Source organism: Heterodontus francisci, chromosome 5 (genome assembly GCF_036365525.1).
Source record: "Heterodontus francisci isolate sHetFra1 chromosome 5, sHetFra1.hap1, whole genome shotgun sequence".
NCBI classification, from domain to species: Eukaryota; Metazoa; Chordata; class Chondrichthyes; order Heterodontiformes; family Heterodontidae; genus Heterodontus; species Heterodontus francisci.
The window spans coordinates 18,851,647-18,878,782 of NC_090375.1; the positions used below are offsets into that span (position 1 = coordinate 18,851,647).

Genomic DNA, 27,136 nt, shown 5'->3' on the forward strand with positions numbered 1-27,136 from the left:
ATGTTGAGTATTGTATATTAAACAACCAAACTAATTCAAGCTACGCACAGCTCCATAATAATTCAAATCAAAAACTTCAGTGCTCCAGCATAGATAAATTGAAGGGAAAGTTACATAAGTACGTGAAGGAGAACAAAATAGAAGAAAATACTGATCAGGTGAGATGATGTAGGCTCCTGTGTAACATAAACACCAGCACAGACCAGTTGGGCCAAATGACCTGTTTCTGTGTTGGAACATCCTCGTAATTTATAATACACCATTTAACGATCTCACATTTGTTCTGAACAGGTAATGAGTGTGCCAATTTTAAATAAATAAATTCTTTATCTGTTGACTTAGGTTTTGAAATTACACAGTGAGTGCTTAAGAGGTGTGTCTGTAAATCTATTTTAAATGCTATTTTATCGGGGAATTCACCTCTTTAATCTGAGTGTAATTTCAATGCCTTTGTAGTAGTTAGGCTTTTCCATGTCTTCTGATTTTAGTAGCTGAGATTCCTGAAAATCTGATTCTTACAGAGTCTCACAGCACAGAAGGAGACTGTTTGGCCCATTGTACCTGTGCCAGTTCTCAAAGTGCTATCCAGTTACTCCCACTACCCCCCAATCCATTTCAAAATTTAAATCCATTCTATTTTTATCTTTGAAAAAAACAGCCATTCAGAATGAGATAAGTAATGCCATTGGTGATGTCACCATATTAATCCCTTCCTATTCCATCTGGGAAGATAATTTTACAATTGTGAACATTAAATGGACAAAATAAAATGGTATTATTTCATCTTAGAGTTATAATTAAATGTATCTAACTGGCAAAATTTTAATTATAAATCTGTGAACAGTTTTAATTTTTATTACTTTATATGATCCAAGCAAATTTTGAAAAAAATTATTCATGTTGTTGAAATATTTATTTTATACCACAGCACATCCCAGCTGCCTCCAAACATTCATCCCCGATAGAAAGTTGCCTGCAGAGCAAGAATACATGGTTATTTCTCTGAAAAATCCAAACGTGTACTTGCGCCAATGGTCCGATGGCCCTGTCTGCCGGGAGCTCCAGTTCTCCGCAATCGCCGACTGCAAACTGCTCGAATACCGCAATCTAACCATGTTGAGCATTTTGAAGCCCTTCATTTTTCACGGGCAAGTGGCCATTAGCAACAGCTCAGTGGAGCAGCTGATGGACGGAAATGTGTTTGTTGATCCTGTCTTTATCAACGTGGGGCAGCATGCAATTCATTCCGTAGACACAGCAGTTCGTGCTTGGAGGCAGGTATGTTAAAATAGGTGAAACTGTTTATACCGTGTCAATTCTTTTAAAGTGCCAATTGTTATGACCAAGGCGGGAGCAACGAAATGTCAATTCAGTCCCATCACTCCACAGGTCGCGGCATATTATTAAAATTTTCCCACCCAACCGGAAAACAGACCCTCGAGTAACCCTCAGAATAAAACAGACCAAACCAGGTATCTTTAGACAACAACAAATGAAATATTTATGCAAACTAAATCTTAAACACTATTAACATAAACCTATGTCTAAAGACCTTATAACTTCTTACTTTAACCTAACTCCCCCATTCACACACACACACACTCAAAAATCGTGGTTAACCAATTTATTTTTAAAAAATGATGTTTTAAAGTCTCTCAGTCGAAACATTGCTTCAGCAATACAAATGGTCTCTTCAAAGGGTTTTTTTTCCTGCTTAGGCAATTAATTTGGCCGGTAGCTCCTTGTAGAATTTCTGCTGAAAAATAGACAGTTCCTTTCTTCAGTAGCAGGCTTCGCTGGTGAGTCTCTCAAAACTTTTTTTTTTCTGTTTTTTCCACACAGTTAAATTGTTACAGTATACCATGTGACCTCTCTTTCCTGCTGTCGCCTAGGTAACAAGTGCAACTGGCACACTGTGCCTCAGAAATCCAAAAGCTTCTCTCTCTGTCTTAAAGGCACACTGTTTCAAACAGAGGAGAAAATAAATACAACTCCGTGACACCTCCACCCTTGGTGAAACGAAAAGCCATTCTTAAATGCATTCCATTACAGTGCGAAAAAAATAGAAACTGGGAAAAATCACTCTAACATTTTTTCACATTCACACCCATTCACTTTACTGATAATTTACAGCATTTTCTTTGTACCATCCCCATCCATATAACTTAACATGGTTAAATTGGTGACAAAGCATCAGCTTTGTTTTTCCCTGAAGTATGTACAATTTTCAAATGATAACGTTGCAACAACAAACTCCATCTAAATATTCTAGCATTTCAATTTTTCCACACAAATTAATAGGTTATGGTCAGTGTATATTAATATTTCTTTATTGTCTTGGCAAACATATACTTTGAAATGTTTGAGAGCCAGCAAAAGTCCTAATGTTTCTTTTTCCACAGTGAAATACTTTTTTGATGGCAATTTAGTTTTCTTGAAAAGTACCCTACTGGCTTCTCTATGCCCGATACGTCGTCCTGCAACAGGACTGCACCAACCCTAGGTCACTAGCATCAATTGCTATTTTAAAGGGTTTAGCAAAATTTGAAGCAGCCAAAACTGGTTCATTTGTTAGGATTGCCTTCAGCTTTTAGCCTAAATTGGATCACCTGCCACTGACAAAGACTGTCAGGTATTACAAAAGCTGATATCTCTTTGGCTGCAGTTAACAAGTGGATCTTGGTAAGAAACCTAGCACCGCCCACTCTGTCGATACTGAATTCTAAATGCGAAATTGGGTAGGCGTCTGCCTTTGTTACCACATTGACTTTTCTGTGGTCTATACAAAATTGGGTTGACCCATCAGGTTTGATCAATTTGTTTTCCAGCATGTATTGGATTTCTACTTTTACTTGGGCCTGTTTTTCTGGACTTAAGTGGTAAGGATGTTGCTTTAAAGGAACTGTTCCCCCTGTACCCACATCATGTGTGGCTAAGGTTGTACATCCTGGTTTGTCCCTTTTAAATGTTGTGAAAAGCCTGGTTAGGTCTTCATGTTGTTTTGCCTCTAAGTGCAAAAGCAGGTTGTCCAATTTTCCTAGCCATTTGGTATTCGCTAATCTGATAGTTGGAGATTCAATCTGAGAATTGTCTATGCCTCCTTCTGCCTCATCCTCCCTATCCTTTTCCTTCTCAAGAATCCCGATTACCTGACATACAGGTACTGGCTTATCCTCCTGTGATAATATTACTTTAACATATTGATGTGATACAAACAGTTCTTCTTCTGGCGATCAGGGGTATCAATCAAGTAATCTATCTTACCCACTCTTTTGATCACTCTATGGGCCAATGAACCATGCTTTTAATGGTTCCCCCTGTAACAGTAACACCAACACTTCATCCCCTGGTTGAAAATTAAGGGTTTTTGCATTCTTGCCTGCCCATTTTTTCGGATTGGCTTGGGATGCTTTAAGGTGTTCCTGAGCCACACCACAAGCTTTCGTGAGCCTTTCCCGGAACACGGGGACATAGTCCAATGTCGAAGATTCATTCTTTTGTTCCAAGAATCTGTCTTTTATGAGTTTTAAAGGACCGCATACTTCATGTCTGCAAACCCGTTCGAAAGGACTGAAGCCAGTAGACACTTTTGGTGAGTCTCTGGTGGCAAATGAAAGAAAGTCTAGTCCTTTGTCCCATTCATTGTTTTGAGAGTGTGGTGGTATCTCTTTAAAGCTCCCTGTGACTGTGAGTGTTATGGTGAAGATTTCAACAGTCTAATTCCCAAATTGCCCATTACTTCGTGAAATATCTTAGACATGAAATTAGAACATTGATCTGATTGAACTTCAAGTGGTAACTCATATGGCGTAAAGAATTGGGTTAACTTTTCTATTACTATTTTAGCAGTAATTGATCTTAAACGAATGGCCTCTGGAAATCGAGTAGCCATATCCATGATAGTAAGTATGTATTGATGTCCCGCTTTTGGTTTTGGCAAGGGTCCTATACAGTCTTCCAATAGGCTGCTAAATGGTTCCTCAATCACTGGTATGGGAACTAGCGGTGCCGTTTTTATGATAGGTTGTGGTTTCCCCACCATTTGTCATGGATGGCATGACCTACAAAATTGTCTCTCATCCTTTGTAAGACCTGGCCAGTAATAATGTTGGTTTATACATGATTTGGTCTTCCGAATTCCCCTATGTCCTGCAAAAGGAATGTCATGTGCTAACCTTAATAATCCCTGGCAGTATTTAGGTGGTACCACTATCTGCTCAACAACTGTCCAGTCTTCATCTGCAAGTCTATGAGGTGGTATCCCTTTCCTCCTCAAAACTCCATTTGCCATATAATAGCCTTCTGGAAGTCCTTTCGCCTCAGCTTCTGTCAGAGCCATCTGTGCTGTTTGGTATAACTCTGGATCAGCTTGCTGTGGTGCAATTATAGAAGATCTGTTAAACATCTAATTTGGATTATCTGAATCCCCTAATAAGGTTTCAGATACTTGGCTATTTGCTTGTGGTGCCACTTTTATCTCCGACAACGGACCCTGTTTCGCCATTGCTCGGGTAACTACACACGCAGGAAATATTCTTGGAACTTGTTCCTGTAATTATTCCGTTTCCCTAACTTCACTTGGTTCCTCTCTAATTATAGGAGAAACTGAAACTTTTGATACGACCAAATCATTTCCTTGGAGTAGATCAATTCCCTCTACTGCAAACACTGTGGACAATTCCTACAGTTACCAAATATTAAGTCAGTCTCTAGGCGTACTTTATGTAAAAGTACCAGTATATAATCCCTGTCAATTCCATTAACTAAAACTTTAGAGTTCAAGGCGCTCTCTTGTGGAAATGTTATACATTTCCCCAGCAAGAGTGTTTTGGTTGCTCCTGTATCCCTGAGTATAATGATAAGTTTTCCTGCCTCACTTAAAGGATATGGAGTTACTTTCCCCTTTGATAAAAATTCATTATAACTTTTGGGTATCTTATTCTTAACCCCTACACTCACTTGAGTTTTTGTATCTGGTTTTACAGCTGCCGTTAAAGCTATAGCCTGGTTTGCTGTACTCTCAGTCAGAGTCTTTTCCTCTGCATTAGCTTTGCATGCCCCAACAAGTCCTATGGGTTTACCTCGCAATTTCCAGCATTCTGAACGAAGGTGACCCATTTTGTGGCAATGATAACAGTTTGGCTTGCAAACCTCACTTCTACCCTCAGCAATTTCCTTTCTGACCTGAGGAGGTGATCATGGGGCATTCCCAGCTGTTCCTTCTTGTCCCCGGCTACTTGCCTTCCTTTCACTCTCCAACTTTCTATCCTTCTTGGGTTTACGCGAGTGACGTAGAAAAGGTTTTGGCTTATTCAGAAGCTCGAAATCATCAATTTTTGCTGCTTACCTAGCTTTCAAAACTTTCAGGTTACCTGCATGAGTTCTCACTATTGAAGGAATGGATTTTTTAAACTCTTCCAAGAGAATCAGTTCTTGAAGATTCTCATATGTGGTTTCCATCTTTGCCCATATCCAATGGTCAAAATTAATTTGCTTCACCCTCTCAAATTCTACATACGTCTGCCCAGCCAATCTCCGTAAGTTCCGAAACTTCTGACTGTAACCTTCAGGAACTAACTCATACGCAGCGAGAATAGCCTTCTTTGCCATCTCATAATCTGCAGAAGCCTCTTCAGAAGCATGGCATAAACTTCATGAGCTCTACCTATCAACCTGCTTTGCATAAGCAGTGTCCAGCTTTCCTTTGGCCATTTCATCTGTTTGGCTATTTTTTCAAAATATATGGAAAATGCCTTTACGCCCCTTTCCTTAAAATTAGGGAGAGCTTGAATAAATTTAAACAGCTTTTTGCTGGGCCCTAGGCTGAATTCAGATTCTTCCAGACCCAAATTTTCCATGGAGTCAAGGCTACCTCTCTCTTAGTTCTGTCTCTTTTAACCTAAAATCCCTCTTCTCTTTCACTTTCTCTCTGAAGTTCAAGTTTTCTTATTGCTATTTCTTTATCTGTTTCCTGTTGAAGCCTAAGTTTTTTTCATTTCTTGTTCCTGCCCAAGTTTTTTTCATTTCCAACTTAATCCTAGCCAATTCCATTGCATCACTCTCACTTACTACCTTCTACCTTTTCTTCTAATTTTAAATGTTGGATCAAATATCTCTGCTTTTTTAGCACTTGATTTGAAATCAACTCTAACCCCAATTGTGCCACCAATTCTTTTTGTTTATTTATTTTTTTATTTTATTTAGAGATACAGCACTGAAACAGGCCCTTCGGCCCACCAAGTCTGTGCCGACCAACAACCACCCATTTATACTAACCCGACAGTAATCCCATATTCCCTATCACCTACCTATACTAGGGGCAATTTACAACAGCCAATTTACCTATCACCTGCAAGCCTTTTGGATATGGGAGGAAACCGGAGCACCCGGCGAAAACCCACGCAGACACAGGGAGAACTTGCAAACTCCGCACAGGCAGTACCCAGAATCGAACCCGGGTCCCTGGAGCTGTGAGGCTGCGGTGCTAGCCACTGTGCAGTGAGTTAAAGTTATCAAGTCACTGAGGGACACATTCTCCTTTCCCAGAAACTCTGCAGCAACTGCTAATGCCATTATAATTGTATAGGTTGTACCTTATTACTCAAGAAACCTGGTTCCTTTTATTTTTTTCGTAATTGGCGTTAGATTTGTATCCAGACAATTGAGCCTCCAATTAATATGATCCCAGAGATCAGCAATTAATATGATTCCAAACACGAGCCCCCCCCCCCCCCCCGCCCCGCCCCCAGTTAATCTGATCCCAGACAAGGCACCCAATTAAATATGTTAAGACCAAGTGGGGAGCAATGCACTGTCAATTCAGTCCCATCACTCCACAGGTCACAGCATATTATTAAAGTTTTCTCACCCAACCAGAAAGTAGCCAAAACAAACCCTCTAGTAACCCACAGAATAAAACAGACCAAACCAGGTATCTTTAGACAACAACAAATTAACTATTTATGCAAACTAAATCTTAGACACTATTAAGATAAACCTATGTCTAAAGACCTTATAACTTCTTACTTTAACCTAACTCCCCCATTCACACACATACACTCAAAAATCGTGGTTAACCAATTTCTTTTTAAAAATGATGTTTTAAAAATTAGCTGTTTCTTAAGAATAAATAAATAACTGGCATATAAGTCTTTATTTATTTTATTTTTTTATCTAGAGATACAGTACTGAAACAGGCCCTTCGGCCCACCGAATCTGTGCCGACCAACAACCACCCATTTATCCTAACCCTACAGTAATCCCATATTCCCTACCACCTACCTACACTAGGGACAATTTACAACAGCCAATTTACCTATCACCTTTGTGGGTTATGTTTCTGATGGGTGAGGTATTCTAGTATGAAAATAATCAAATGCCACTCAAAGTCTCCACGTGGATTTGATGAAATAGTCTCTTAGTAGATAGGCATTCAAACACAGGCATCAAACAGTTCTTTCAACAATGAGCACAGCAACAGGTCTACTTGAATTTTAAAACCGACAGTCTCTCAGTCGAAACTTTACTTCAGCTATACAAATGGTCTCTTCAAAGGGTTTTTTTTTCCTGCTTAGGCAATTAATTTGGCCTGTAATTCCTTGTAGAATTTCTGCTGAGAAATAGACAGTTCTTTTCTTCAGTGGCTTGCTTCGCTGGTGAGTCTCTCAAAACTTTTTTTTGCCTGTTTTTTCCACACAGTTAAATTGTTACAGTATACCATGTGACCTCTCTTTCCTGCTGTCGCCTAGGTATATCAACACTGTGGTATTTTTCAATTTATATCATGCGAACAAATAATGATTTGCTACTATGATCTTTCTCTTTAACTATTATTACGACCAGGTGAGCAATGTGTCTAGGGGTCTCTTGCTATCTTCACCTGGTCTTATTGTAACAGGATTTAATTCTAAACACACTGTCTTTTGAGCTCCCCCTTTGTGAATCCTTGTTCACAACTTTCCAATTATAAGGCCAAGAAATGAGCACAAACAGGTTTTCTTTGGTTTAAAGCAGAAAGCTGACATTTATTAAACCTTAAACTCAAACTCTAATACAGTACACACCTTACAGATATACGACACGCTCATGCTAGCATGCACCAGTGATATAAATATGCAAAATAGGGACAGAAAAGAGCAGAAGAAAAGATAAGCAGAACAGTTTGAGGCAATATCTTACTGTTTCTCGAGCTTTCTGTATTCCTTGATTAAGGATATGGTCTTACGCTTCGTTGGAGCCCAGTCGTCGTCTTAACCTTGTTCACGTAGGAAATTTTTCTCTGTCTTAGTTTCACGTGTTTTCACAAGATTCAGTTCTGTGGGAAGAGATGAAGCAGACAGACAGGCAGTAGAGATGTTCTCAGTCCATGAGCACATAGCGTTCTCTGTTATAATCCTTTGTTGGGAGTTCAAAAACTCTCTAACAGCTAGTCAGTCATGTGACTAAAACTGGTCTGACCACTTCTGTGTCTTGGAGGAACAGGGATTGGCTCCCTTTGTTTCCACATTGTCTGGTACTCTGCAAATGTCCTTCCAGTCAAAGATTGCAATTTTTAAAGTTTTAATGTTCATGTGGTGAAATAATGCGTGCCTCAGTCTTGGCAGGTGGGATTTGCCTGACACTATTTTTCATTTTTTATTCTTTCACGATGCCAAGCCCTGCTTGTTTGCTGCCAGTGATGTTTCTCACAGCTCACAGGCAATATTTTCAAATTGCTTTGGTCAAATTGAACCCACTTGCTGCTCAACCTTGAAAATCTTAGTTTTCACACTTTTAAAAGTAGAATGCTGAGCTGCTAGTATATTGTCTAAATATTTTTGCAGTCACTAAAAGTTAAGCATCAAAACTATTGCCAACTTTAAGTTCTAAATCAGTATATAGATGAGATGCAAATTCTCCAGAAGGATTCAATTTTTTTAAACAACTGTTTTATTAAGTACTGTGGAGAATTTGAAATGCTGCCATTGACAGTAACCAGCTTTTGTCAATCATCTGAAATATTAACCAGTCTATTCACGTCTTTGGGTTTTCAGGCTGTGGTATTTACCACTAGGCGGACGGCTGCTACACATCTTAAGAATTGATCTAATGCATACTGATGTTTTCTGTTCCAGAACGAACATCCAGAGGCAGAGGAGTTGGTCTTCAGCCACTTTGTGATATGTAACGACACTCAGGAGACACTGCGGTTTGGCCAGGTGGATACTGATGAAAATGTTCTACTGGCCAGTCAGCACAGCCATCAGTACAGCTGGCGCTCGCACAAGTCCCCTCAGGTATTACAAAACGTAGTTTGCTGAATTATTCTTTGGCGGCTCCTTCAGGGGACTAAACAGTAATAATAACAGCAGGTGCCTTGAAGGTGATATTAATATAGTTGTCAGTTTAAAGCAAGCTTTTTATTATTACAGCTCAGAAAATGTCCGTGGTACACCAATGCAACTGCCTCCAATGTAGTTTAAATAGTGAACACCAACATAAAGCACTGCTCATCTTAAACGTACTCCAACAGGTCAAGAACAACCTTTTAAGGACACCAGTAATCTTTCGTCATTCCAAGGTCAAAATGCAAGATTGGTGTTTTTCTCATGATTTCTGTATGAAAGTGATGAACATTCTGGGCTCCCTTACAGCTTTTCCCTTCAATTGTGTCATTGTTGTTGGAAGCAAATTGTAAAAGGAAATGTTTATTCTTGTAATGCGCAGCTTTCAGTTCTGAAAGGTTAAGGGAACATTAACAAGCATAAAGCATGTGTAGTTTGTTCCACAAAGGCAGAATTTCATTTTACTTTTAAGTAACCTGTTCTTGACAGTTGCAGTTACACTCAAACTGATAGGCGTCCTAATTAAAGCTGATGTGATACTGTAAGGATTTTCCAACCTCAGCTCTCAAATCAACTTTTCAAAAGGGACTAGAAAAACAGATGATTAGATTCAGACCAGATGCCAGTACATTTAAGCCATTCCCTGCCTTAAAGTCTCATCTGTACCTCATTTCCCTCTCGCTCACCATTCTTGCTACTATCCACTCACCTTTCTAACCCAGTCAAATGGCACTCTCTCCTTTAAGTCCGTTTCGATCTTCTCCACACCACCAACACTACTTTTCCTGCACAAAGCCATCACCACATTGCTTCTTCAAAACAAACCAGCAGAATAACTGTCACCGGCCCTGATTTTGTGGTAGGCAATGAAGCAATGGTGCTCACAGCTGGCCTCAGAGAAAGCTGCCCACAAAGATCTAGCAATCTCTGGCATGGATTTCCCCTTTCCCCACGATAGTTTGAATCTGGTGCCTAGTCAATGAGATCTCCAGGGGTCCAACAACAGTGATATAATCAAGCAGGGTAAGCAGCCAATCACATTCAAGTATTCCCACAGACAGCAAAACAGGAAGTAAAATGCACTGGTTATCTTTAAGTTTAAATTTTACATTGAGTAAAATAAATATTTGAGATTTACACGGGATTAAAGTAGAAGCTGAAATATCAAACTTTAAGAAAATTATTTTTTAACATGTGAAATTTTTATCATAGTAGAGAAATTTTATATTCCGCAAACATAAAATTAGTCTTTTTAGGGCCAGAGAAGTTTTTCAGCAGTAATTATGAATTTAGTACAGTATTAAAAATCCAGTTTCACCTCATTCGATAAGCTGTAACATTTTCAAAGGTTTTTACAGCAAGACTAACAGTATAAAAGAATAGTTTCTCATCAATTCAGTGATTTCTGAATTAATTGCGGTCTGGGGGGGTGTCTTCAACAGTGTCCCCTCTGAAAAAGCATAGAATCATTGACAACAACGTCTAGATTTCTGAATTTAACTGCACATGTGCACTCCAGATGTTTCCCACAGTTTCAGAGAAGTAATGGCAGCAAACGCTGACAGTTTCATTGTCATTACCTGTGTAAAATCCAGGCTGGTTCATTTTAGCACTTTCAGAGCGAAAATGAAAGCAAAATATTGAGGATGCTGGAAATCTGAAATGAAAACAGAAAAGGCTGGAAAGTACTCAGCAGGTCAGGCTGCATTTATGGAGAGAGAAACGGAGTTAACATGTCAGGTTGATGTCCGTTCATCAGATCGGGAAGAAGTTAGAGATGTGTATTAGGTTTCAATTAAGTACAGAGGCAAGGAAGGTTGGTGAGGGGGTGGAGGAAAGAACAAAAAAGGGAAGATCTCTGATGAAGTGGAAGGCAGGAGAGATTAATTGACAAAAGAGAGGGTGGTGCAAGGCTAAAGAGAGTGGTAATGAGACACAAAGAAACAAAAGATGGATTCAGAGGTATAAATGGCAACAGCAGAATCACTAGCAATTCTTGCTGTCCAAGAAGATGCAAGCAACGATTGTGACCTAAAATTATTGAACTCAGTATTGCGTCCAGAAGGCTATAAAATACCTAGTGGAAAGATGAGGTGCTGTTCCGCAAGCTTTCATTGAGATTCATTGGAACAACATAGGAGGCAGAAGGTAGAGAGGTCAGAGTGGGAGAATTAAACTGGCAAGCAACCAGAAGCTCTGCGTTTGGTCTCCCCAATGTAGAGCACACTGCAGAGCGAACAGCAAATACAGCATACTGAATTGACAAGTAAATTGTTGGGCTGGATTTTACCAGTCCTCTGGAGACGGGGTGGGAGGTGGAATATGGTGGCAGAAGGCTTTGGGAGGGGAACCCAATGTCTTCCCGCCATCATGGGACATTACCAGCAGCAAAGATGTGTATTAGGTTTTAATCAAGTACAGAGCGCCCACCGACTGGAGGCGGGTGACCAATTAATTGCCTGACTAAGGGCCACTTGCTGCCCCCAGTGGCATTTTACTGACATCGGGAGGAGCTTCTGCCACATGGGGAGACCATCAGGTAAATCCTGGCACCCTCCCAGTGGGTTCCTGGTGGGTGGTGCTCCTTTGTGACTACGCAGTGGGCCACAGTGGCAATGGCCGGCACCGCCACTGAAGGGTGCACCACCCCAATTGCCGGGGCCTGCCTGCCTGGCTCCGGTTCGGTAAAAGAAAACTTACCCTGTCTTCAAGGGTGCCTCAGCATGGAGGTGACATCTTCTTCTTGCTGCAACCTCAGCACTGGCCACCTCCATTGGTTGTGCTGCCGGTTCTCTGATTGAGCCGACAGCTGTGGAAGGCGGGCCACCATCCTCAATTGGACGGTGGTCCCAGCGGCAGCCTCTTAATTGGCCACTGCTATTAAAATGCCACCCAGGGTCATGCTACCCACTGCGCGAGGTCAGGTCCCGCCTTCCTCGGTGTTGGGACCTCTTAGCATTTCAGAAAATTTCGACCACCGTCTCAGGAGTGTCATTATGCACCTCTGCCCTCCCATACAAACAGCTTATCCAGTTGTATAAAACTCTGGTTAGACTTCATTTTAAGTTCTGTATTCAGTTCTGGCCACCACACCTCAGAAAGGATATATTGACCTTGGAGGGGTGCTTTGCAGATTCAGCAAAATGATACCAGCGATAAAAGGGTTAAGTTAGGAGGACAGGTTGTATAGATTAAGTTGTATTCCCTTGTGCATAGAAGATTAAGGGATCATCTAATTGAGGGGTTAAAGTTGATTAAAGGAGTTGATAAGGTAGGTACAAACAAGTTGTTCTGGAGAGCGGTGTTCAGGACAAAAGGATATAGCCCTAAAATTAGAAGTAAACCGTTCAGGATTAAGGTCAGGAATCAATTCTTCATACAAAGAGGAGTGGAAATCTGAACTCTGCCACAAAAAGCCTTTGAGGCCTGGCGGGGTCAATTGAAAATTTCAAAACTGAGACTTTTGTTATGCAAAGGTATTAAGGGATATGAAGCAAAGGTGGATAAATGGAATTAACATACAGATCAGCCATGATCTCATTGAATAGTGAGGTGAGAGTAATTGCCATGGATATCAAGGCAATATTTGACCCAGTGTGGCATCAAGGAGCCGTAGCCAAACTGAAGTCAATGAAAATCAAGGGGAAAACTCTTCGCTGGTTGGAGTCATAGCTAGCACAAAGGAAGCTGTTTGCAGTTGTTGGAGACCAATTATCGCAGCCCCAGGACGTCACTGCAGGAGTTCCTCAGATAAGTGTCCTAGGCCCAACCATCGTCAGCTGCTTCATCAATGACCTTCCCTCCATCATAAGGTCAAAAGTGGAGATGCTCGCTGATGATTGTAAGATTCAGTACCATTCGCAACTCCTCAGATACTGAAGCAGCCTGTGTCCAGATGCAGCAAGACCTGGACAACATTCAGGATTGGTCTGATAAGTAGCAGGTAACATTCGTGTCACACAAGTGCCAGGCAATGACAATCTCCAACAAGAGAGAATTTAACCATCTTCCCTTAACATTCATTGGCATTACCATCGCTGAATCCCCCACTATCAACATCCTGGAGGTTACCGTTGACCAGAAACTGAACAGAAGCAGTCACATAAATACTGTGGCTACAAGAGGTCAGAGGCTGGGAATCCTGCGACGAGTAATCATGTTCTGACTTCCCAAAGCCCGTCCACCATCTACAAGGCACAATTCAGGAGTGTGATGGAATACTCTCCACTTGCCTGGATGGGTGCAGCTCCTACAACACTCAAAAAGCTTATCCAGGACAAAGCAGCCGCTTGATCGGCATCCCATCCACCACCTTAAACATTCAGTCCCTTCATAGCGACACACAGTGGCAGCATTGTGTACCATCTACAAGATGCACTGCAGCATCTCACCAAACCTTCTTCGAAAGCACCTTCCAAATCTGCGACCTCTTCCACGTAGAAGGACAAGGACAGCAGGTGCATGGGAACACCTGCAAGCTCCCCTCCCAAGTTACACACCATCCTGACTTGGAACTATTTCGCCATTCCTTCACTGTCACTGGATCAAGATCCTGGAACTCCCTCCCAAACAGCACTGTGGGCGTGCCCGCACTAGATGGATTGCAGCAGTTCAAGAAGGCAGCTCATCACCAACTTCTCAAGGGCAATTAAGGATGGGCAACAAATGCTGGCCTTGCCAGCGATGCCCACATCCCATGAAAGAATTTTTAAAAATTGAATGATTGAATAGGCTTGAGTGGCTGAATGGCCTCTCCCTGTTCCTAATCAACATGGAGCATTTGAAAAATCAACTGCTGCAATGGGCTGAGTTTAGTGAGACCCGCACACCAACAACTATGACCCTTACAAACTGGTTCTTATGCATCAGTTCTTAAATTATGCATGAATCACAAAAAATGCAAAAGAAAAGAGCCAAGTTGCATTTATACACAATGTCCTCCTCTTCGAAGTTGCTTCATTCAAATTACCTGCTTGTTTAAATTGAAATTGTGCAAAAAAGTCCTCCTGTTAAAATGTATTGAAACTTAATTGTTTAATTCAATCCTCTTAATTTGTATTACTGATTAATCCAGATTGGAATCCTACCTCAAATGGGTTCTGAGCAGTGAAATTCAACCTTATGATCAGTGTCAAGTGCAGCTTCCCCTCCAAGCGCGCGGAGGTAGAGAACAATTTGAGCCAAGTTTTTGGGAGGCGTTCGTCTCAGAAGCATATCCAGAAGTGCAAAAATCCATAATGCTGCAAAAATTTAAATGGTCCTGAAATATGGGATCAGTAATCCATAGAGCTGAAAGAAGCTAGGACGTGAAAATTTATCACCACAAACACTCTGCCTAGCTGAAAAACAAGGAGAGAAGTTTACCAACCAATGGGCAGATGTGCACCACAATTTATCCTGTCATTAAACTCAGCTTAATGAGTTAGTTTAAGGAGGTCAAAGGATCTTTCAGGCCTATCTGACCTCACCTTGCTACAGAAGATGAATGAATTTGCCAAAGAATTTGGAAACGCTACCACACAATCAAATCCAGGCCCACACGAAACATTCCCACAGAAAGCGTTGACAGCTGAAATTTTTATCTCATTACAAACCAGAGGTCATCTCCACTGTTAATAAAACTGGCTTTTTCATTGGAAAACAAAACCTGCAAAGCAGAACGTTAGCTTTCATTAATGCAAAACGTTCAAGTGCAAAACTGTCGAGCAGGAAATTTAAAGCTTCCATGAAATCAGCCATGATCTAATTGAATGGTGAAAACAAGCTCCAGGGGCTGAATGGCCTACTTTTGTTACTATGGCTGGAATTTTACGCTGGGCGGACGGGAGCCGCACTCCGACTTAAATGTCGGTGCCGATCCTGCTCCCGCCCAGCCTGGGGATCCGTCCCGTATTTTACGGATCCCCAGGCTTTAATTGGCCCAAGGCGGGACTTCCACCTGCTTGAGGGAGGAGGTCCCGCCTCAGTGAGCTGCCGGCCACTCAGCGGGCCGGCAGCTCTTAGTCTCAGCAGCGCCATCGGGAGCGATGGCCACTGCTGAGACTGCAGCCCAGCCGACCGAGGAGGACGCAATGGAACCGGGACGGAAGGTAAGTTTGGGCACCCTCACCAAGGGAATCGGTCGTGCCCTGGTGAGGCTAGGGTGGTCATTTGGTGGGAGGGGGGTGTCTTGGATCCCTGGGTTGGGAGGCAGTGACGGCCCTCAATCAGGCACCTTGTGTTCGATTGGCAGGCCTCCCCCCCAGGGTGCGGAAAGGCCGGCAGCTATTACTGGGCAACCTTTCACGTCCCCGGCACACCCACTCGCCATGGGTAAAATACCCGCGGAGGCGGGCGAGGACCCTTAAGTGGCTGTTAAATGGCCACTTAAGGTTCTTGATTGGCTTTGGGAGGGCCACTTCTCACCCCACCCCCCCCCCCCCTGCTGGACCTCCATAAACTTGGTCGGAGGCGGAATCGGGGCGGTTAGGCCTCCCGGAGCCTGCCGCTCAATTTTACGCCGCCCCCACGCCACCATCCGACCCGCTGGGGTGGCATAAAATTCCGGCCTATGTTCCTATTATTGTGGTGAGGAGATGCTGAAAAAAAATCTTATTGGTATACAAATAGTCAGTTAGTAGTACAGAACTTGTGTATTGCTGAAGATAGAGACATGTTGTCGAAGCTTTTCGTCTTATTGGTAATTGGGAAGTCCAAAATTCCAGCAGTTGTTTCAAGGTGGCATAACCTTGCCTGGAACCTACACAAACAACAAAATGGCGTGAATGACCGATGGCCATTTTGAGCTGTGGTCGCATCACTTCAAGCAAAGCATGACATTGCAAGGCAGCATAGATGACAACTGTGAGACTCATGTGAAATACCTTTGTCTAAATGTAACGGAGTTATTATTCCTCTGAGCAAACATGATAACAATAAAATCCAGCATTTAGCGCTGGTGTGATTTATGCTATGAATAGCACAACAACAATGTGCATTTAAAGAACACCTTTATAGGCATAAAATGTCCCAAGGTGCTCCACAAGAGCATTAACAGATAAAAGCTGACACCAAGCCACATAATGAGATATTAGAACAGATGAAGTTGGTTTCATAAGAGTGACTAAAAGGAGGAGAGAGACGTAGAGATGTGGAGAGGTTTTGGGAGGGAATTCCAGAGCTTAGGAACTAGGTAGTTGGAAGCATGGCGGCCAATGGTGGAGCAAAGTAAATTGGGGATGCACAAAAGGCCAGAACTGGAGGAACGCAGAGATCTTGGAGGATTGTAGGGATTCAGGAGATTACAGAGATAGGGAAGAAGCGAGATTATGAAGTGATTTGAATGCAAGCTTGAGAATTTTAAAATTGAGGTGTTGCTGGAGCCAGTGTAGGTCACTGAGCACAGAGGGTGGTGGATGAGTGGTATTGGCACAACAATTGCCTAGTGTGAAAATTGATCACTGCACATGATGATGGCGAGCATTTAAGTCGGACATTCTACACTTCATAAAGCACTGAAACAGGCCCTTCAGCCCACCGAGTCTGTGCTGACCAACAACCACCCATTTATACTAATCCTATATTAATCCCATATTCCCTACCACGTCCCCACCATTCTCCTACCACCTACCTACACTAGGGGCAATTTACAATGGCCAATTTACCTATCAACCTTTGGCTGTGGGAGGGAACCGGAGCACCCAGCAGAAACCCACGCAGTCACAGGGAGAACTTGCAAACTTTGCACAGGCAGTACCCAGAACTGAACCCGGGTCGCTGGAGCTGTGAGGCTGCGGTGCTAACCACTGCGCCACTGTACCGCGCACTTGATCCACTCATCTCAGGAGAAGGTGAGAGCAGAATCCATTGCCAACTTTAACTGAAAGATTGAAATAGGCAGCTCTGAAACAGCAGGTTCTGCTTTGTGATTGCCAGCAGACAATGTGTATTGAATCCATTGTTAGTATTGGTAGGAAATCCTGGCATCCACTTTAGCTGATTCACACAGAAATGTTTGATGCTGTGCAGAAAGATACCATCAGGGACAAGAGTAAGAAAGCGATCCAAACAATTGGGTCGGGCGTGGAAATGGAGATGGATGAACCAGCTCCCACCATGGCCATTGCGTCCATTTCTGTGCAATTACTCGGGAAGTAACTGACAACTAAACCAGATGCCCCAAGGATTTTTTTCTGTTCTAGGTAGTTTGACATCTTTGTTGCAAATGTGCTATTGGCAAGAAGCAAACCACAGAGTATGTTGTCTGAACTTCACATTGCATTGCACTCCACAGCTTGTACAATTCTCCAGTTTTGATCACTTTGCATTTTTGTATTTTACTAGTTGCTTGGATCTCCTTATAGACTTTATTTTCGGGTGTTCTTGAATTACTGACGAGGCTTCGGTTTAATATTTAATCCAAAAGACAGCACCTCCGAGTATTTAGATCTCCCTCAGGATTTCACTGAAGTGTCATCTGATTATGTGCTGATGTCTTGGAGTGGAACTTGAACCCACAGCCTTCTGACTTGGAGGGATTGCTACCAACTGAGTCAGCAGCTGCTGACTAAACTTTTTTGTATCTCCATATCCTCCACTTGAAGTGTTTTCCTCACTCCAAAGCAAAAATAGGAACTTGTATGAATTCAGTTCAACAACTTTAAGGGCAGTCTGGTCAATGTTCCCAGGCTTCTGAAACCAGCTTCTAGGAGACTATTTCAGTGCTCAGCTGGTTGGTCTTCTACCTTCCACCCTCTGTAAACTTGAGCGCATCAAAAACTCTGCTGGCCATATCCTAACCTGCACCAAGTTGCATTCATTTGTCACCCTGTGTTTGTTGATCTACATTGGCTCCCAGTCCAACGACTCAAATTTAAAATTTTCATCCTTGTTTTCAAATCCCTCCATGCCTCGCCCTTCCCTATCTTTATAACTTTCTCCAGCCATACTACCCTCTAAGATATCTATGTTCCTCCCAATTCTGGCCTCTTGCACATCCCTGATTTTAATGGCTGCATCATTAATGGCCATGCTGTCAGCTGTTTAGGCCTTAATCACTGGAATTCCCTCCCCAAATCTCTCCACCTCTCTATATCTCCTCCTTTTAAGATGCCCTTGAAACCTGCTACTTTGACCAAGCTTTTAGTCTTAACACCTGCTTAAGTGGCTCAGTGTCATTTTGTTTGATAACGCTTAGGTGAAGGGCCATGAGCCATTTTGCTGTGTTAAAGGTGCTATAGCCCAGTGGTTGGGAGCTAGGGAAAGATGGGGAACACAGAAGACTAGTACTCACCACCTTTGACAAAGTGCTTAGCCTTCCCTTGTTATCGACTTCATTTTGCTGAGGTGGGAAGTTGTCGATGCAGTCTTGTATTCAATCAACTTTATTGTGCTGTGGCAAGTGATGTTGAACCTTTTGCAGAAATCTTTCTAGTGACTTAGTCAACCAAGGACCTTCCAAGAGACCATTCCCCGCCCCACTGCCCCAGCCACCCAGCTTTGGGTGCCTTAGCGTCAGAATATATGTGGAAAAGTTTCATAAGCCAGGACTAGACTTGTAATGAATGGTAGATTATTTGTAGAGCTGATCCAGAAACAGGTGATTGCATCCATAAGGAAGAATGTACAAGTACGCTTTCTAAAAAGGAAAAGTAAGTTGGGCTGATCAAGTTTTATAGATTTCACTAGAGTGCTAGATAGAGATAAAAATATAAAAGTTCATTTTCAGGAATTGGAATTCCCAGCTTTTATGTGTGTGGAAAATTATCCCATCAATTGTATGAAAATACAAGGACCGAGAGTGGAATAATAGGTACCATGTGCAATAATGAAATGCCACAAAAATGTTAGTCAACAAAGATTATTTTGAATATTTAGCTATGGTTAAACATGGCATTTGGACATAATTGTTTCCATGCTAAATAAAGTGTTTAATAGCTCATAGCGGATGAAAGATGGAATTAAAGCCTCAAGTGTGGACAAGCCCTCAGAGTGTTAGATTAGAGGAATGTTAGATGACTTCATAGCTATAAAATTATTTCAGTCCTCTTGATAGTTCTGAACTTGCCAAGTTACTGAAGTTTCAGAACATTTAAACCAGATCTGAAGATATATGTGAAATAATCTGCGCATTTGGAATCAGTAACTGCCCCAAAGGCTCTAGTTCATACTTGACTTCCACCAGGGAATAAAGTTAGTTAGGACAGGGGTCTCAGATACCACATACTTACAGTGGGAAAGAAAATGAAGTTACTCAATGTTAGCGTCTCATGTTTCTTATTATGCAGGAATTGCACAATTATGGAGTGTTGTTTTATTTAAAAAAACTATCCTTTCTATATGATCCAGTTATAAATGATCATTTCACTATGTTAGCTGTTTACAAGGGTCACTCTGTGGACCTTTGTGGGGCCACTGTACAAAGTGCCAGCCTTGTGGAGATGTCGTCCTGGCAAATTTCCTAAACTCTGAAATGCACAATGACAACTGCAAAGGTTATGTACGGCCTTGTTACCCTCGTGCTTTCTTAAACATGTTGCGAGCTCAATAATAGATGTGTTACATCTCAAACACTTCTGCTTTGGAGTGTCACATGCTGGAATTTTTCCTGTAAAAATGTTTAAGGATATAATAAATTGTCTGAAACTCTGGCAGTGAGTTTAACCTAGCATGCCCATTACAGTGAGCATACAGAGCTTTTTCTGTTACACTAATGGAGCGATGTTGAATGGGTTGTGCAGATTCACTGGGGACAGTCGACATTCCAGATTGGTGACCTAATTAGTTTGTATTTAATTAAATCGATTTCTCAGACTTTCTTCCAAAGAGGAGAGACGCATTTCACAACTACCTCAGCAGCAACACTCAAGCTTTTTCTTTTCAAACCCTCCTCCTCCAGCATTTTGAGCAGTTGAACATCCAGCTGGGAATCCACATTAGTACTTTTCTTTCTGATGCAACCAGTAACCTGTTGCTCTTTGAGCCAAGTAATTGTTCGTTTTCTACATCAGTGCCATATGTAATAAAACCGCTTTTACTGAAAATGTATTCTTTGCGATTCTGTACAAAAGGTTAAAATGCCCTAATCCTTACCCAACAGAGTCTCAGTAAAGACATTGTTTTATTTGTTGCCAAAAAAAACTTCAATTTCAAATGCAATCAGTCCCAAGAACTAAACACGGCACCCTAATAACCCCAAGTAGACTTTAAAGTGTTACTAAAACCATTGTTGGTGTTACTTTCTAATTCTTTTTCCCTCTGTTAAACTAATATTAGAGTTAACTTTTGTGTTGCCTGCATTGACCTTATGGACCAACTCAGTTTCTCAAAGAGCAATTAGTTTCTGCTTTGTTCGTGAATGTTTCTTGAAACAAAAATAGGCTTCCACTTGCTTCTGTGTAGCTCCCTAGGACAGTGCAGTGCTTTCTCTGTCTTTCAGCATTTCTTCCGACACATGATGCTTAAGTGAATGGAAAGGTCATATATTACAAGGAGCAGTACATGGAAAACACAGCACGACATTATCCTGGTGAGCCACACAGAAGCGGATACCAGGGGCATTCGTAAATTGTAAATTTTAAACCAACAGTGAAATTCAATGCAGGAATGCTGTGAGGAAGTCTTTTAACTCCCATAAATAACTCCTTTTTAAATTAAGTTCCTGTAAAGCTACATTTGCAATTGTAACATCGTGAATAGTTCTAGTTTCTCCCAGATTTGCTAGTGAAGCACTAATTTAAAGGCAACACTGATTCCAGAGACATCTGTTACAAACCCACAGACTCCCACAACTATCTGGAGTATGCTTTCTTCCCACCCTGCACCCTGTAAAGACTCCATTCCTTTGTCCCGGTTTCTCTACTTCGGGCTTCCAGTTTATACGCCAAAACATCTAAAATTTGTTATTTTTTCATGTGGCTATGGTGGACGGGATTCTTAACAATGCATTACCCTCATTTCTCATGTTCCGGTTCCTGTCTGTGTCCCTTCCCTCACAATGACAAGGTAACCCCCCCCCCCCCCCGCCACTTTCTTCTCTTCTTTTGAACTCCCCCACTAGCCTCCGCATTGGCACGTCATTTTCTGCCAACTACAACACAAACACACCACCTTATATCTTCTGCTTTTCAAGATACCTTTGTTCATCCACCTTTTTGACCTCCAATGTTCTTTACCAGCAACTACACCACATGGACTGCAGCAGTTTAGGGTGGCTCCCATCACCTTCTCAAGGGCAAATAGGGATGAGCAATAAATGCTGGCCTTGCCAGAAATACACACATCCAAGAATTAATTTTTAAAGAAACAACCATATCAGATTCAACACCTGTTCACTCACTCACTTCCCACCTTATTGTCCAAAGTTTCTAACAACACTTGCTGTGGAAAAGCAATTTCTGTGTATTCAGTCTAATATATTGCACTCACCTTAATCCAGGTGTACAGAGCTGCTGTTATCACTACCCTTTCGTGTGACTCAGAATCTTAGTACAGTAAACAAATTAAGCTACTTGAACGCTTCCATCAATGCTGCTTGTGCTCCATCATGAATATCAAATGGCAGGACTACGTTACAAATATCGCAGTCCTTAGAAAAGCGAATTTACCCAGCATTGAGAGCTTTCTCCTACAAGGACAGCTGCGCTGGACAGGGCATGTGTCATGCATGGAGGACACCAGAATGCCAAAAGCAGTGCTGTATGGAGAACTGTGCCTCGGGAAGCGGAATCGAGGTGCTCCGCAAAAGGGTTTCAAGGACCAGCTGAAGAAACAGCTCTCCTTGGCTGGCATTGAGCAACGGACGCGGGAGCAGGAAGCTGCTGACAGGAACAACTGGTACTAAAATATCAGGAATGCTATGTGCAGGTTCGAGTCCTGAAGACGTGAAGCTGTAGGAGAGAAATGTCAAAAATGGAAGGAAGCTGCTTCTGCCCGGGCTCCCCGAGGTCAAGAATTCCTGTGCCCCAAATGTTCAAGAGCCTGCAGGTGGGCAATAAATGCTGGTCTAGCCAGCGGCGCCTACATCCCATGAAAGAGAAAAAAAATCTAGAATTGGACTGTTTAGCCACGAGCGAGCATGCCAGCACCCATAGAGCCGAATCTTACCTTGATCTTGGTCTCCAAAGAACTAGCCATCATCATCACCGCACTCACCATTCAGTGTAGTGACCCCTATTACAGAAAGACCAAACTTTGGGCCACTTTGCCCAAAAATTCCATTCTGTCTGCACAGGAGGAGGTCAATTCAGCCCATCCAGTCCATGCTAGCTCTGTAGAGCAATCCAGTCAGTCCCATTACCCCACTCTATTCCCTCTGTAAAAAAGTTCTTCCCCATATCCTTCCTCTATCTCTTATCTGTGTCCCCTCATCCTTGTACCATCAGCTAATGGGAACAGCTTTCCTTTATCTACCTCATCTAAACCTGTTATAAACTTGTACACCTCTATCAAATCTCCCCTCAACCTCCTTTGCTCCAAGGAGTGCAACCCCAGATTATCCAGTCTAATCTGGAACAATTCTGGTAAATCTCCTCTGCAACCTCTCAAGCACCCTCACATCCTTCCTAAAGTGTGGTGATCTTATAAATATCAGGTGGTCACTTATAGTTCCAGTTGGATATTCAGGAGAAACCTCTTTACCCAGAGAGTGGTGAGAATGTGCAACTCACTACCATGGGAATGTTTGAGGTGAATATCATCGATGCATTTAAGGGGAATCTAGATAAGCACATGAGAGAGAAAGGAATAGAAGGATATGCAGATCGGATTGTATAACATAGGGTGGGAGAAGGCTCGTGGGGAACATAAATGTCGGCATATACCTGTTGCGCCAATTTCCTGTTTCTCTGTTGATAATTTTGTGTTGGTGGGGGTTTTAATATTATCTGGAAGCCACCTTGAACGTGTCCATTTCTGGTTTTATTGGAGGCAGGTTTTGGTGTAGGCGACAAACCTGCTCTCGAGATGCAGGTTAGTTATCTTAAGATGTTAATGTGGCCGTGTGCCTTAGATTTTAGCAGCCATTTAGATTTGATAGCAGTGCCTGAGTTTCCCAGGGTTTGGGAAATCCGGCAGCTGAAGGGAGGCGCGAATGCCTGAATCTAGAAGGTATGAGCTTTTCCAGCCTGCTTGTGTGCCAGGAGAAGGAGTGGTTACCCCCTGGCCCCCGCAAGATAACCTGCTTCCCTCCTCACGATACCTTCAACATTCCCACTCACCAATCCTCCCCCCCACCCCCAACTCCACAATCACTTCAATCCCACAGTTTCCCCTCCCCATGCTCCTCCTCACCCAACCACCCACAGTCCAACCCTCTCCTGCCAATCTCACCCTCCCTCCTCTCTATTCCCTGGCAGCAGCCTCCTAGCGCATGCCTTCCCACCCCCACCCGGCAGCCAGTCAGTCTCTCGACCAAGTTTGTTTGCTAGCCGGCCATCGGGCGTCCTGCACTTAAATTTCTGAGTCTCCTGGCTGCTAGAGTCCCTCCGTAAATATCGGGACCTATGTCTTCACTTTCCCCACTCTTCAACGAAGTTTGCTTTACTTCCAGTTTCCAGTTCGGACAAAGGTGCTGCATTCAAAATATGAGCCTGTCTTTTCTCTTTGAAGAGGATTCATGCTTTTAATATTGCTGATTTTAATTGTTATTGATTTTAATTTTAATTCCTATTAGTCCAGCATCAAAGTAATCAATGCTTAGAAATATTTTGGCTTAATTGATTGATTCAGGTATCCTCAAAGTTTTGTAACTTTTCCAAACTCTGGTTTAATGATGCTAGGTGGAGAGAACTTAACCGTAAGGATCTTTCAGATCCTATCATTGAAATAGATGACTAGCTATCATTGGCAAAGATATTCAAGTACAGCTTCCTGTTAATGATTCATTTTGATTTAAAGATTGCTGGTGGAGACATCACAAGTCAATAGGACTGCAATCAATAAATATTGTTTCTCTCAACAATTCATATCGATGGAGATCTTGTTTGATAATAAAATGCGATTGATCTAATAGTGTTCCCTCAAGTAGGAAGACTAGCATTTTCCATTAGCAACAGAGTGCTGCATCTGGTCCAGTTAAAATTTCAGTGAAAACAAAATGAATATTTAACAAAAATTACAAGCAGACTTACCACAAAGAAAATCAGACCACAATAGTGTCCATAAAGTACTTGATGAGTCCTTATATTAACTACATAGCCTATCCTATACTTAAGACATGGTTCGTTTTTATACATCCTGCTTTTGTTCATGAAGCAGTGTAGAATTAAATACTAAACTCCATTATGAGGTAGTGAACATACGGGATAAATGGCCAAGATATTTCTACAATATTTGGAGAAAACTTTTTTTTAAAAACATCCTGAGCACCCCTGCTTATAATGGACTGTGTTTAAAAACATACAAACTATCCTGGACACATTGAAGGTAAACTCCTTCTTAAGTAGAAATTATGTTGCATGGCCACTTAAACTGCAAAATGTATAATCCCTTTTGATGTTGCCCTGGAATATTTTGAATTTTATGAAACATTTGTTCTCCATTGTGCTTGGGGAGTGTTACATATTCAACCATCTATCTTTGGTTCAGGCAGGGAAAAAAAGGTATGGGTTTTGTGCCTGAGGGCAGTAAAAGCATAGCAAAATACGAATAGGGAAAAGAAGTATTTGGCCCATTCGCCTTGATGTTTTTAACAGCATGTGTCAATTTGAATTGCCCTGTTCTCTTGCACAGCTTATTTAATATCCTGAAGTAGGTAAATAAACAAGATAAAACATCTGAGGAGATGAAGCTCTGTGAAACTTCTCCATGTCTGTTGAATGTAATTGAGTAAATTCTCCAGGCTATCAGTCTATCTTACTGCCTGCATCATTCAACCATGACGAGTTATGATCCACTGGCGATTTTTCCCAGCAGGATGTTGCTAAACAGTATTTTGTCATCAATGCTTACTGCTTAAATTCTTTTCTTGACGAGATATTTATACAATTTTATTTCCAATCCTCCCGTCCCTCAGTGGCCCCCAGTGCTGTCCCACTCTATCTTGAATCTGCTCATTTGCCCTGGGGTACAGTTGGAGCAATGCTCCAGAACCCTACCAAATGGCCATTCCCATGCAGCAAGGTTTTTTCATATTCTTTCGTGGGATGTGAGCATCGCTGGCAAGGACAACCTTTGCTGTCCATCCCTAATTGCCTTTGAGAAGGTGGTGGTGAGCTGCATTCTTGAACTGCTGCAATCTTGGTGTATGTATAATCACAGTGCTGCAAGGGAGGAAGTTCCAGATTTTTAAACAAACAGCAGCAAAGCAAAGGCGATACATACCCAAGTCAGGATGATGTGTGACTTGGAAGGGAACCTGCAGGTGGTGGTGTTCCCATGCGACTGCTGCTCTTGTCCTTATAGGTGGTCGAGCTCATGGGTTTGGAAGTTGTTGTCAAAGGAGGCTTGGCGAGTTGCTGTAGTGCATCTTGTATATAGTACACACTGCTGCCACTGTGCACCGGTGATGAAGGGAGTGAATGCTGGATGGGGTGCAGGTCAAGCAGGCTGCTTTGTCCTGGATGGTGTCGAGCTTCTTGAGTGCTGTTGGAGTCGCATTCATCCAGGCAAGCGGAGAGTATTCCATCACACTCCTGACTTATGCCTTGTAGATGGTGGACAAGCTTTGGGGAGTCAGGAGGTGAGTTACTCACTGCAGAATTCCCAGCCTCTGACCTGCTCTTGTAGCCGCAGTATTTATCTGGCTGGTCCAGTTAAGTTTCTGGTCAATGGTAACCCCCAGGATGTTGACAGCAGAGGGATTTGGCGATGGTAATGCCGTTGAATATCAGGGAGATGGTTAGATTCTATTTGTTGGAGATTATCATTGCCTGTCACTTGTGTGGTGCGAATGTTACTTGTCACTTATCAACCCAAGCTTGAACATTGTCCAGTTCTTGTTGCATGAGGACACGACCTGCTTCAGTATCTGAGGAGTAGTGAATGGGACTGAACATTGTGCAATCATCAGCGAACATCTCCACTTCTGACCTTATGATGGTGGGAAGGTCATTGATGAAGCAGCTGAAGATGGTTGGGCCTCGGATGCTACCCTGAAGAAGTCCTGCAGCAGTGTCCTGGGACTGAGATGATTGACCCCCAACAACACCTTCCTTTGTAATAGGTATGATTCCAACCAATGGAGTGTTTTGCTCCTGATTCCCATTGACTTCAGTTTTGCTAGGGCTCCTTGATACCACACTCAATCAAGGGAAGTAACTCTCACCTCACCTCTTGAGTTCAGCTCTTTTGTCCATGTTTGGACCAAGGCTATGATGAGGTCTGGAGCCAAGTGGCCCTGGTGGAACCCAAAATGAGCATTGATGAGCAGGTTATTTCTGTGTAATAGGATTGTCGAATGACACCTTCCATGACTTGACTGATGATCGAGTGCAGACTGATGCGCTGGTAATTGGCTGGATTGGATTTGTCCCGCTTTTTTTGGACAGGGCATTCCTGGGCAATTATCCACATAGTTGGGTAGATGCCAGTGTTATGGCCGTACTGGAACAACTTGGCGAGGGGTATGGCTAGTTCTAGAACACATGTCTATAGTATTACTGCCAGGATGTTGTTTGGTCCCATAGCCTTTGCTGCTTCCAGTGCTTTCAGTTGTTTCTTGATATCTCATGGTGCTACTGTCAAGTGAGAAGGGTTGAAGGGCTTCCCTCTTTTCCCTCTCCTTGTTAGACCACAACAGGTTTAATTCTTTCTTAAATTGGACGTACTGGCCAATTCAATAGGTTTTTGATTCAGTAGGTTTTGATCATAACAAGAACCAATTGAACAGATTTTCT

At 42.3% G+C, this 27,136-nt stretch overlaps 1 protein-coding gene across 9 annotated transcripts in view; it reads left to right on the forward strand.

The window, feature by feature from the left end:
- The window catches only part of LOC137369760 (intermembrane lipid transfer protein VPS13B-like), a 1,379,747-nt gene that overhangs the window by 1,229,623 nt on the left and 122,988 nt on the right, over window positions 1-27,136 (forward strand). For all 9 annotated transcript variants that reach the window (XM_068031169.1, XM_068031166.1, XM_068031168.1 and 6 more), the window contains 2 exons: window positions 929-1,278; window positions 9,114-9,275. In XM_068031169.1, coding sequence (XP_067887270.1) covers window positions 929-1,278; window positions 9,114-9,275 — 512 coding nt within the window. The remainder of the gene's footprint in view (window positions 1-928; window positions 1,279-9,113; window positions 9,276-27,136) is intronic.